This window comes from Episyrphus balteatus, chromosome 2 (genome assembly GCF_945859705.1).
Source record: "Episyrphus balteatus chromosome 2, idEpiBalt1.1, whole genome shotgun sequence".
Taxonomy (NCBI): Eukaryota; Metazoa; Arthropoda; class Insecta; order Diptera; family Syrphidae; genus Episyrphus; species Episyrphus balteatus.
The window spans coordinates 108,281,397-108,294,330 of record NC_079135.1 but is presented as its reverse complement, the minus strand read 5'-3'; the positions used below and the strand labels follow the sequence as shown (position 1 = coordinate 108,294,330).

At 28.1% G+C, this 12,934-nt stretch overlaps 1 protein-coding gene across 1 annotated transcript; it reads right to left on the bottom strand.

Moving 5' to 3' along the window:
• Window positions 1-1,322: 1,322 nt before the first annotated feature.
• LOC129911635 (probable cytochrome P450 4s3) lies at window positions 1,323-11,646 on the bottom strand. Its single transcript, XM_055989492.1, has 6 exons — window positions 11,436-11,646; window positions 2,534-2,987; window positions 2,296-2,471; window positions 2,104-2,231; window positions 1,657-2,047; window positions 1,323-1,599 (listed from the first exon to the last, which is right to left on the bottom strand). The coding sequence occupies exons 1-6, from the start codon at window positions 11,584-11,586 to the stop codon at window positions 1,445-1,447; spliced, it is 1,455 nt and encodes a 484-aa protein (XP_055845467.1). The 5' UTR covers window positions 11,587-11,646; the 3' UTR covers window positions 1,323-1,444.
• Window positions 11,647-12,934: the final 1,288 nt, after the last annotated feature.

Here is a 12,934-nt window from a genome sequence, read left to right as displayed (position 1 = left end):
TTTGTTTTATAAAGCGATTTGAGTCTTTTAAAGCTCAAATTCATTAGTATGTTGTTTTTTTTATTGTTTTCGTAGAACTATACTTTTCTTTAGCATTTTAGTATGCGGATTCTGAATCTGAAGTCAGGATTGCTCTAGGACGTCATGATTTTTCATAGATGTTCCCGTTAGAAAACTTAAAAAACAAACTATTTTTCTGTTTTTGAAGCAATATTTTGAGGTAAGGTATTCTTTTTTGCTAAATCCGTTTGTCTTTTAGAACTTACTTTAAAAAAAAACAGTTCTCGGTTCTCTTAGGTCTTAGAGAGTTAAATTTTATTTTAAATTGTAGAAAATTTAAAGGACTTGAATAATTTTTTATTTTGTTATCCATTACTTGCATTGCATCGGTTCTAAAATAATGAAGTAAGTATTTGTTAAAGCAATTTTGACTTAATATTATTTATTCGATCGATTAGAAAATTATGAAAAAAATATATTTCTTTATTTTTTGCGGCATGATATACGGATACGGAATCTGAAATATTCACGATTTTTGTTTTCAATTGCTAGGTCATCTTTGATAGTAAAGAGCTTTTCTTTCAATCGCAGTAATATTTAAGGCCTACAAAATTAGTCAGACAAAAATAATAGGTACCAAAGTGTTTTTAAAAACTAGAATTTGAATTTAACTGACTGCCATTTTGTATTTACTTATCTAAATACAATGAAGTTACACCAAAACCATTGATAAATATTATATACGATTTTAAGATTGACCCTATCGATTGATGAAATCAAAATAGACATTGGGTACCTCTGGTTATGCACTTATTTCCGACCTTTTGACTGGTGTACGTCTACTTTTTGTATTTGCACATTTTTTCCGATTAATTTGGCTCAAAATAAACATTACCATTTATGTGTATGAAAAATAGATGTTGGCCGATTCTCAGACCTACCCGATATGTGTACGTGTACAAAATTTCATATAAATTGATCCAGCCGTTTCGGAGGAGTTTGATAACAAACACTGCGACATGAGATTTTTATATATAAGAAGATTAATTTCCTAAAAAAAAGTGTCATGGGGAAAATTTTTAAATTCAGATTTGCTTTCGAGTTAAACCAAAAATATTGAAAAGTGACCATTCCCTCAGAAATGCATGAAGGAATTCAGTCGAAATAAGTGTTTCAAAAAATAAATAAATACAGTAGCTCTCCAAGTAACCTGATGCTTAGTGCTTAGGTTGTTCCGGAGTACCTAATAAGTCTAATTTTTGTTTCTTTTGTTAAAAATTAATCAATTTTGATTTAAATATTTAAATTTATTATAAGTTTCTTCTAAAATACTTATATTTCAAATTTAAGTAAGTTATTCTTAAAAATTAACTATTAAATTAAATAAACATGAGAATCATATTTTTGCTTTTCCAAAAGTTCCATTAGCAATTTTGTATCTTCGTCAGCGTTTCCTTAGTCTCACTTGAATTCCATTTTTACTTTTGATAACTATCTCGGGTAATAGTATCGGTTCAAAGCCTTCCGCAGGCAAAAGTTCATAGGCTCTTAACACATTTGCTAAAGTAACCTTTAATTCCAACATGGCAAACTTTTGACCTGAAAATGAGAAGATATAAAAAGACGACCAAAAAAACTTGTTTTGTTTTAAATTACCAATACAATTCCTTGGCCCAGCACTAAATCCAATAAAAGAATACGGATGCATATTACTTTCGTCAACCAAAAATCTCTCAGGATTGAATCGTTCTGGTTCAGGAAAATGTTTTTCACTTCTATGCACCACGAAAGCCAAATGACTTATAGTTACACCTCTTGGTACCAGAAGATCGCCAATATAATAATCCTCATGGATCATTCTGCCATATAATGGCACTGAAGGATATAATCGGAGTGTTTCTTTGATCACAGCTTCAAGATATTTCATAGATTCTTTTTCTTTGCCCTCTAGCGCTACAGCTTCTTCGTAAGCTTTTTGTTGTTCTTCTTTATTTTGAGATAGTAAAAAGATAGCAAATGCTAGAGCTGAACTTACGGTATCATGACCCTGAAAATGATTAACATTTATTTAAAAAAATATATACCTTTTTAAGAATTTCTTACTTCAAACATAAAAGTATCAACTTCTTCTCGAATTTCGTCATCAGTCAAATCAGCTCCGTCCGCTTGAGCTAATAGCAGGATATCTAAAAATGCTAATCGTTTTTTGATACCAATATCATTATTATTTCCTTCAAAGAAAAGAATATAGTTAACAAAAAAGACCTCATAGCTGCCAATAAAAAGCTCTCTTACCAACATCATCATCAACATCTTTAAGTGCTTTTTTACGCATATCAATAACCCTCTTAGTTTCTCCATGAAGAATACCCAAACAACGTTTCCGTTCTTGGTAGTCATTTGTAAACCTAAACAAGGAATCAAATCTTTTCCATGGTGAATAACATTGCCTATGAAATACCCGACAAATGCTGGAAAAAAAAAAATAGGAATAAGAAATTCACTCTTTAAAACTTATAGAATTTCCCAATACTTTTGTACAGCAGTAACATATTCAGAAGTACTTTCAAGTTGAGCATTTTTTTGCACGCCCATGGCAGTCTCACAAATTATATCCAAAGCCAAAAGAGTTATATGCGGAAAAATATCAAAAACTTCACCATTAGCTTTTTCCTCAAGTTTTTCCAAAAAAATTTTACAATTTTCTTCCATCGGTTGTTTAAATTCACCCAACATTTTAAAGTGAAAAGCTGGTGTCAACATTTTCCTTCTTCTATGCCATAAATCACCGCCACTGGTTAGAAGTCCTTTACCCAACCATGGTTCTGCAATTCTATAGTTTGCAGATTTGTATATCATTTGATTGCTGCCAAGCATGTATTTAACATCCTCTGGTTCGGTTAAGAAAAGTGTAAGTTCCTTGCCAAACCAAATGCGATATCTGGAGCCATATTTTTTGCGAAGATCTCGTAGCCAGTATAAAAGTTCTATTGAATAAAGCAAACAAAAAATACCGAGTTTAATATACAGATCGAATATCAATTCCGGAGGAAGGACTATATAATTAATTGGAGATTTTATCGAACGATTTCATTGTATTCATTAGTTTTAAAGCCAACCACGAATTATCGAAAACCATGGTGTAGAGGAGAAATGATGGATTTACATTGAATGTATGTATGTATATTAGACTGATTCAAAAAAAAATTTTTTTTTTGTTCAAAGCATTGTTGAAAATTTTGTTGGAAATGACGAAAAAATATATTGTAAAAGTTTCAGCCCTTATTGTTAACATTAAGTACCGCCGCATCGCAAATTTCTATTTCCCATACGATTTGTATACAATTAAACGCTCTACAAAATTGCATTTATAAAATTTAAAAAAAAACGGACGCGAATTAAAATAATTTTTAGTTGAAAAAATGAATAATTCGAATTTATTGAAGAAATCTAATATGAGAGTATTAGGGGTTTGAGAGTTATATAAAAGGATCTGTGAAACCAAAACACTACATAGAATACAAATATTCGAAAATTTTGCCAAATTTTTTGAAAAACCTAATAATTTCGTCAAAAAATCGGAAAAAAATGAGAAAAAATTACTTTTTATACATATTTTAAAGTTGAATAACTTCGAAACGTGGGGGTAAATAAAATAAATTGCACGACTGGGGTCGCACGTACTTGCTCTTATGCTTAAAGTAACTATAATGTTAAAGCTTTTTATTCAAGAAATTTAAAATTCGATATTTTGAAGAAATTTCATAAATAGTATAAAAAAATTAAATCTGTTTTTATAATTAATAAAACTCCGTTTTAAAATATCTTAAAAAAAAAAACAAATATGCCATTTTATTTCTCGTATAAAAAGGTATTTTTAGAAAAAAAATTTTGAAAATTGTAGGAGCCGTTTTTTAAAAAAATAATTTTTTATATATAAAATTTTTTTAACATTTCTCAAAAAAAAAGTTGGTATGCCATTTTGAAGAAATAATTAATTTACACATAAAAACTAAATTTCAAAATTTTTCATTGATCCGTTTTCAAAAAATTGATTTTTCAAAAAAAAATTTTGAAATATTTTTTAAAAAACCAAAAATGCGTTTTTTGAAAATTTTCTAAAATTTTAATATTATCTTTACTTACACACTTTTGTATAAAAATTTTCATTTAAATCGGGTTAATTTTGTACGAGATATTCAGAAACGAAAAAAACCGTTCTATGACAGGTACCGTTAATAACGGTACAAAAAATATTTTTTTTATTTAAAAAGTTGGCCCTTATGTGTAGTATTACACACAAAAATTTTAATCAAAATCGTTAGAGCCGTTTTTGAAAAAAATTAACTTTTCTATTTCCGTTATATGGCAGGTACCGTTAGTTTTGGTCATAAAAAAAAAATTTCAATTTCCCCTCTAGGGAATCACCAAAAACTGCTAACTACCAAGTTTGAAGAAAATCACTTCACTCGTTTAGGCTGCAGCTCCAGATAGAGACAGACGGACAGACAGACAGACAGACAGACAGACAGACAGACAGACAGAATTGCCGGACCCACTTTTTTGGCATTCTCCATCATCGTAATGTCATGTAAAATTGTTATCTCGAGTTCGATTTTTTTTACGAATCCTAAACTTGCCCTATAGTACCTATATCGCAAGTAAAAAAATTAATAAGAGCTTTTTTGTAGAACGGACTTTTATAAAAGAAAATGATTTTTGTCAAAACACAAATACACAATCTTTCCCATACAAATCGTATGGGAAATAGATATTTGCGATGCGGCGGTACTTAATGTTAACAATAAGGGCTGAAACTTTTACAGTAGGTATTTTTTTTTCGTCATTTCCAACAATATTTTCAACAATGCTTTGAACAAAAAAAAAAAAAAAAATTGTTGAATCAGTCTAATGTTATGTACATATATAGAGTCGTAAACAATCCTTTCAAAAATTTTAGGAATACAGGAAAGCTTGGCAAAAGGCTATCGTCCTTTTGATATTTCATTCCTATTGTCTTTCTTGAAGATAAAGAGTCCTTCCAAGTAATTAGACATAAAGGACTGAAATAATCTCGTGAGAAGAAGTAAACGATTTTATTGACACTAAAGACTGACATTTAAGAAAAATAACAGTCATTAGGACCAGGAGAGATGTCATCTAAGGAGATTTATCTTTTCTCTTACTGTTGAAGATTCAATAATCACGAAGACAAAGGATATTTGCAGGCAATTCCATAGGTAAACTGAAAAAATAACGCAGAAATAATTTTACATCTGGAAAGTATAACTTTATTTCTGTTATATTTAACTGATTTCTGGTATATTTAACTATATTATGATTAAATATACCAGAAGTAAAATGATCCCTGGCGTTACTTTTTGTCCGTGTATCGAAAAATGAAATTAACATTTATAATACTTAACTGAAATGATTATTGCCAATGTTTAGTACTCGGTGGTTGATAACAGAAAGAAAATGATTTCACGTGCAGAAAATTTACAACGGCAGAAGTAAGTAAGTATATAAAACAATAAAAAAAAAAAAGAATTTAAACATTAACAATGTAGAAAAAAAAACTAAGCATAGGCGGCCGTTTGGAATACCTACACTTGATTTTGGTAAACAAATAGAATGGTAATTGCCACTCTTGAAAGAAAACAACATAATGAATAATATATAAACAAAGATTAATAAAACAATGTGTAGTAGCAATGTTAAAATAAACCAAAGCAAAAATAATTCACTGACTTAAACCAGATGAATTAAATAGACTACTAAATAGACTCATGATAGGATTCCAGGTAAATGACGAGAAATAGAAGACACTCGATAATAGAATTACCAAATTTCGTGTGTAGTCTTTTAAATGCATACTGCACGACACTAGTTAGAGAATTTTTTGTTGGTAATTACTGAATGTAAATAATGTATAATTGTTCATCGATATTCAATTCATAGAAATTAGGTAAAAATCTAAGAGCTCGTTTTAAATATAGTTCAAGGGGTTGCTACAGGTCGTCGCGTAGCCCGAGAATTGTTTTGTCGTAAACGCCAATTTTCGAATTCTGGAAAATCGCATTTTAAGGTTTGCGTTACAAAAAAACACAGCGATGATGTTTTTTTTTAATTTTTAATAGAATTTTTTTGTGGGACATTTTCTTCTTACTTTTTTATTCAAAACTCTCTTATTTGTTTTGGCTTTCAAATTATCGTGGTTTTTACACAAAATGAGTTTGTCGCAAACTCATTTTTTACGACAAACACAAATCATTACTTATGTAACATCACATATGACAAAATTAAAGCTAATTATCTCAGTAACGGTAAACGATAGGAAAAATCTGATAACAAAATTGTAAAGAGCACATTCTTAAGCATATTACATATCCAGTTTTAAAAGTGCATTAAAGCAACCTATTTTGAGTTTTTCACTATATCTCGAAAACAAAGCAAAATTTGCAGTATTGCATTCACACTTTTTGTATAGAATAAAATTTCCTATCTGAATAATGTTTTTTTTTTTTTTAAGTGAAAACTTCTTTAGTATCGTAGTGATTTAAAACATTATGAAACGAAAACGCGACACGAACATTCAACTTGTTATAACTTTTTTGTTTTAATAGATAGATGAATGAAATTTGTACTGTAGATAGGTAATTAAATAAACTATAATTGTATAAAATTTCAATTAATTTCATATTCAAAATTCTGAGATAACGGTACAAAGATGTTCTTTTTTTAAAACGTTATATCTTTTGATCTAGTGCACACACAAATTTGATTTAACTTTAATACGCATGCTGATAACCTTTTATTTGATATATCACACATAACGGTACGTGCTCTACAAGTTACACAATCTTAAATTAAAAAAATTGAAAAATACCTCAAAACACCTGTGGAGATCTGTTGCCGATGACCAGCCACCAGTGTAGGAAGTACCGTTATCTCAGTTTCTAATTTCAACATACCTAGTTGGCTTTAAAAAATTCTTACTTTTTTTGTAGGCATGGTAGAAATATGATTGATACGTCATATAAAAAGTGAAATAAGCTTTCAGATGATATAAAATTTATCATAGGTTGTCATTTAAAAAAAATAGATTTAATGAGAGAAGAAAAATTGATTTTTGTACTTTTTTGATGAAAAAATTGATTGGGTTCAAAAAATTCTAGCTCTTTTTGTAGATGCTGTATAGACATGGTCGATATAAATATTTTGAGCTGAAACAATAAGCTTTCGGGTGATATAAAATTTATTATAGGTGGGTGAATTTAAAGGAGATAGAATAAAAAAGGTAGCCTTTTTCGATTTTTTTTTGCAAGAAAAATGATTTTTTAAGGTTTCACTTCTACCACGTGTGAATTGCACAAATGATTTTTTTTTAATATTGAACAAAAAAATACCATACCAAAACAATAAACATACGAAAAATCAAAAACCTAGATTTTTTGAGATTTTTTTTGTTGTATCTTTTTTTGGGCTAAGAAAGGCATAAGTAATGCTCTAAATAAATTTTTAAAAAATTAAATTTCCTTAAAAAATGCTGGGCTTATTTGATTTGTATATGCTTTTTTTATTTAGAGCAATACTTATGCTGTTTTCATTATTCTTATAGGAAATATAATTCTCTACAAAAGGCTATCTAAAAAAATATCAAAACTGTCGAAGTTTTTTAAATTTGGATTTTAAATGTCAACTTCCGGTTTTCTATCAAAAAAATTATGTCGTTTTCGATTGGCTCTCCGGCAGCGTCCGGCATTATTCAGAAGCCTTCTGAAAGCATTTTATTCGCACGAATATGACAGGCAGAACGCTTCTCAGAAGAGAAATTCTCTTCTCAATTTAAAAACGGAATTCACTCGAGAAGCACTAATACACGAAAATTTAAAAGTCAAATTAATCACTCAATCAATATTTTTTTTATTTTTTGACATAAATTAATTTTTTTCCGAAACAAATTTTTTAATTCATTTTTAAATTTAGGGGAAAGGTGCGAACAGTGAGACACCCTTTTTTTAAATTGGTATATCTTAGAATGTTTTCAAGATAATGTAACGAAACTTTGAAGTCAGTTTAAGACATATTTTATCTTAATGTTGCAAAAAAACTTGTAGTTAAAGAATGAATGAGAGCATCACATTGGACTAAAATGTAGAAAAAGTCAAAACGTCTCACTGTTTGCAAAGGGTGCGATCAGTGAGACATTCTTAGGTGAAAAAAAAATTAACGAAAACGTCAAATAATTTGGTAATTGACAAGTATATAATTAATAAATTTATGTTACTTTGACCCATTTTTTCAAAAAATGTAACAAAAAGCCAAAAAAAGGAAAGAAAAAACATTACGAAATCATATTGAAGTCATGCTAAAATAATAGATTTTTTTTTTAAATCTTATGTCTCACTGTTTGCTTTTTTTAAAATCTATGTCTCACTGTTTGCTTTTTAATAATGTCTCACTGTTTACTTTTTGTCATTTTTCGGAAAAATATAAAATTACAAAAAACGAGAAGGAATTCTAATTACATGATATTTTTTTATGAAAGAACATATAAATATAATACATACGTAAAAAAAGTTCTCTCCACTAACCAGATTTTTTTGTGTTATACACTCTTTTTATAACACTCCAAAAACTACTTTCACCTGATTTTGTGTGATATTTTACGGTGTTGGAAAATGGACAGCTTTAATTTAGTCGGGACAATATTAAAAGACGCAGACGGGGAAATAAACGTTTTGACCCAAACTGGCGTTACTGTGCTTATTTTCAGGAAAGAGAAAAATGGATTGTCTCACTGTTTGCACTGTCTCACTGTTCGCACCTTTCCCCTACTTAAAATATTTTGGAAACCAGCTTCCCTATTAATTTCTTGAACATAACCAATTTTTAAAAATTTAAAACATTTCATTTGAAAGAAAAATAAATTAATATAAATATTTGACATTTGAAATTTAAAAGAAAAACACACAAACACAAAAAAAAAACAGAATTGAGTGGAAGCGATTTGACCTGTTCCATTTGATTTTAGAATGAGTGAATCCTTGAGTGAAACCAATCGAAAACGACATTAATCGATTTCTGGTTTATGTCGTTTTCGATTATTTTCACTCAAGCATTCACTCATTCTGAAATCGAATGGAACAGGTCAAATCGCTTCCACTCAATTCTGTTTTTTTTTTTGTGTTTGTGTATTTTCTTTTAAATTTCAAATGTCAAATATCTATTTTAATTTATTTTTCTTTCAAATGAAATGTTTTTAATTTTTTTAAAATTGGTAATGTTGAAGAAATTAATAGTGAAATTGGTTTCCAAAATATTTTAAGTAAGTTTGAAAATTAATAAAAAAATTTATTTCGGAAAAAAATTAATATATTTCAAAAAATAAAAAAAATATTGATTGAGTGATTAATTTGACTTTTAAATATTTGTGTATTAGTGCTTTTCGAGTGAATTCCGATTTTAAATCGAGAAGAGAATTTCTCTTCTGAGAAGCTTTCTGCTGTCATATTCGTGCGAATAAAACGCTTTCAGAAGGCTTCTGAATGATTCCGGACGCTTCCAATCAAAAACGACATTAGAATTTATATTTGAAAAGAACGTCTAATTTTCTATTTAATCCATCATTAAAAGAATATCGTTACCCCTTCGTTTAATTTATTTAAATTTTTCAATTGAACTCATCCCCACAGTTTTTCAAAACTTTAGAAGCCCAAAACTACACTATCTGGCCTTAAAATTCAAAATCGTTCCAGGTATATATTTCGAATCGATTGAGCAATCTATTATATATATTAAAGTTTGGTTTTGTGTACGTTCGCTAACCGGCCACACAGACTGACTCATTTTCTTAATTTTTTTTTTAAATCAAAGAGGCATAAGAGGAGAATGTTTAAGGCAAAAAAAATTCAAGATTTTATAGGGTAAATAGGGGTAACACGACATTGAAAAAAGAGGCTATTTTCTAAACGGTAAGTCGTAAAGAGTTGACTTTTTTTTTAAATGATAGACAAATTTATTCAATTGTTAAAAAAGGTATTGAAAAAATTCAAAAAAATTTCAAAACCAAGTTGTGAGGGTTTTTTTTGCAGTCATAGACCTTCGAAAAAAGACTAATTAGAGGTACGCAAAATTTTGCACAGAAATTTGAGTTACACCATGAGAAAGATATTTAAAAAAAAATTAGGGGTCTAAAACGGATTTTTTTCATAGGCCCTGTATTTTGAAATAAAAATTTTTGAAAAACAACCTAATTTTTAGGGACATTTTTGAGTAGTTTTTTTATTTTTTTGGAATTTTTAAAAGTCTGCAAAAAATCTCAAATTTATAGGAAATATAGGTTTTAATCATGCGCATGCATGTACAAACTTTTGAATTTTTAAAATGATTTTTGACCGAATAACGGGAAAAACAATTTTTTTTTTGTCCCAAGTTTCTTGGCCGTTTTTAACAGTTTTTTATTTTTATCTTTTTTTCTTCAATAGATAAATGAATGAAATTTACAGTGTAGATAGATAATGGGTAAGACTATATTTGTTCATAGTTTCAATTAATTTTGTAATAACAAATTTGAAATAACGGTAAAATAAAACTCTATTTTTCAACACGTTACATCTTTTGATCTGGAGCTTACAAAAATTTGATTTATCTTTATTGAGCATCCTGATAATATTACCTTCCATTTGATATATCACACATAACGCTACATTCACTACAAGCTTCACAATGGTAAATTAAAAAACTTAAAAAACGTTTTTAACATAGGCCACTTTTTTTTAATTTTAAAAGTGAATATTTTTAAATTAATTGGACGAACTTTTCAAGTTTTGATTTCCTTTTTGTATTGGGAATTATGACAAATTACAAAGTCGAAAATAGAAATAAATAGTAATAAATAGTCAGCTAGTATATATATATAACAAATATGAACAAATTTGACGGTTTGACGTGAAATGTCCCAATTGTAAAAATTCAAATATTTATCGCATTAATTAACGGCCTATTTTTGTGTCTCCACTATTTTGTCAATTTCAAAAAACTAAAACACGATCGGGTATCAGGATGCTCACTGTAATGTAGGTGGATCATAATTCATGTTTTATTTTGTCATTCTGATCAAAAAATCAAAGAAAAAGAAATTACAAACTTTGCAATGAATGGTTTTGTTATCAGTTGAACTGATAATCTCAGGTTTTCATTGAGATCATTTTTAAATTTGTTTATCATCTGAAACCTCGTGGTTTTGAAAAATGAATGCATGAGTGCAAAAAGTTCAAAAATTCATTCAAGAATTTTGATTATGCAAGCACTTTTTGAAATAAAGTTGCATTTATTTAGGAATATTCCTATCTCACTTTTGTTTTACGACACAATGATTGGGGTTGTAAAGAATACATTTGGTTGTTGTTAGTTTAGGTATTTAAACTTACTTCCTTCCTTCATGTTTTCCATTAACTCCATGGGACTGGGTCCTCCAAGTGTTTTTGCAAATTTAAAAATACGAGCAAAATTTTTAATTCTTGGTAATAATTTAAATAAATAAATTATGGCAATTGCCAAAATCATCACTAAAGTAATCATTTTGAAACACAAAAAAAATATAAAAAAAGAATCTTCTTAAAGTAAAATGCTTTATCTTCAAATACCAATTCAACACTGTTTTGGCAATCTGACCTAGTGTTCTACTCTACATCTTCATTTAGCCATACATCCAGCTTATGCAATACCATCAGCTGTTTTAAAGATTAATTTAGCTGCCGAAGAAAAGAGAAGCTAAGCTTTTTTTCCTATCATGCATCTATCTGTGCAAATTTAGTTTCATTATTTTGCTAATAAGTCCAAGGTTAAATAGAAAATCTTTATTTCTAATCACAAAAAATAACACAAATTTTTTATCTCTAGTATTATTATTATTTTTGGACATAAGTTTTTTTTGTTTAAATATCTATTGCATGAATAACGTATGTATTCATTTTTACCAAGACAAACATGTTTCCTTAGAAAAAAAAAAACACGTCAAATTCATTGATGTTGAATTAAAGTATAAATTCTAATGTTTACAATTAAAGTAAAGAAAAGGTGCATAGATAGTGTAATGTTTTATTGTTTCTTATTTCGTTAAGTTTTATTTTCAACTTTCCGCTCAAATAAATTCACACTTTATTTCAATTCAATTTCCTTTTATTCCGCTCAAATAAACACACTTTATTTAAATCACGACTTGTATTCACAACTAACAATATGCAATACTTTACTTTACAATATACTGTTTTCTTTTACTTTCAAAAGTAAACTGTGTCTGTTCAGTAAAATACACCCTTTTAAACCGGAATTCAAAATTTGATATTGTCCGAAAAGGTTCTTTTTATAACTAGAAAAGCAATGCATCAATTTTATTAATTATCATGGTTAGCTGAGAAAAAGTGTAAAAATAACAATTTTTTTAAAAGATTGGTAAATTAAAAAAAAAAATTATATTTGAGAAAGGTTTAAAAAGTACTATTCGTGTACTGAAAAAGAAATCCCCTCACACACCATTATATATTTGTTGTTACTTTTGAAAAAAGTTTGGATAGATTATATTTAGCATGAAGCTTTTTTTAGTTATCATTATGGCAAACCAAAAAAAATCAATGATTTTTAGTTTTTACACTCGAAAAATGAAAAATATTTTTTTTTTGTAGTGAAATAAAACAAATCAACTTAATCTTCTTAACAAAAATGTTATATGGACCACATTCAATCAAGTAAAAATTCTAAGTCCAATAAATAATATTTAAGATGCAGTACCGACACCAGTGAATTTACTTTTTTCTAAATTAATAGAGTCACTGGGGTGTATGAGTACTATTTTTTTTTATGTGAATTCAAAATAATGCTTCTATAAATTTTTAACTAAGGGTATGATAGTAAAAATAAACGTTGGGCT

Bases quoted from the DNA above. Each gene is read 5' to 3' on its own strand.
- LOC129911635 (XM_055989492.1), bottom strand. From the start codon at position 11,586: ATGATTACTTTAGTGATGATTTTGGCAATTGCCATAATTTATTTATTT. The intron at 2,048-2,103 runs GTAAGAAATTCT...AATCATTTTCAG, and splicing joins TTGATACTTTTATGTTTGAA to GGTCATGATACCGTAAGTTC. The intron at 1,600-1,656 runs GTAATTTAAAAC...TCTCATTTTCAG, and splicing joins TGGGCCAAGGAATTGTATTG to GTCAAAAGTTTGCCATGTTG.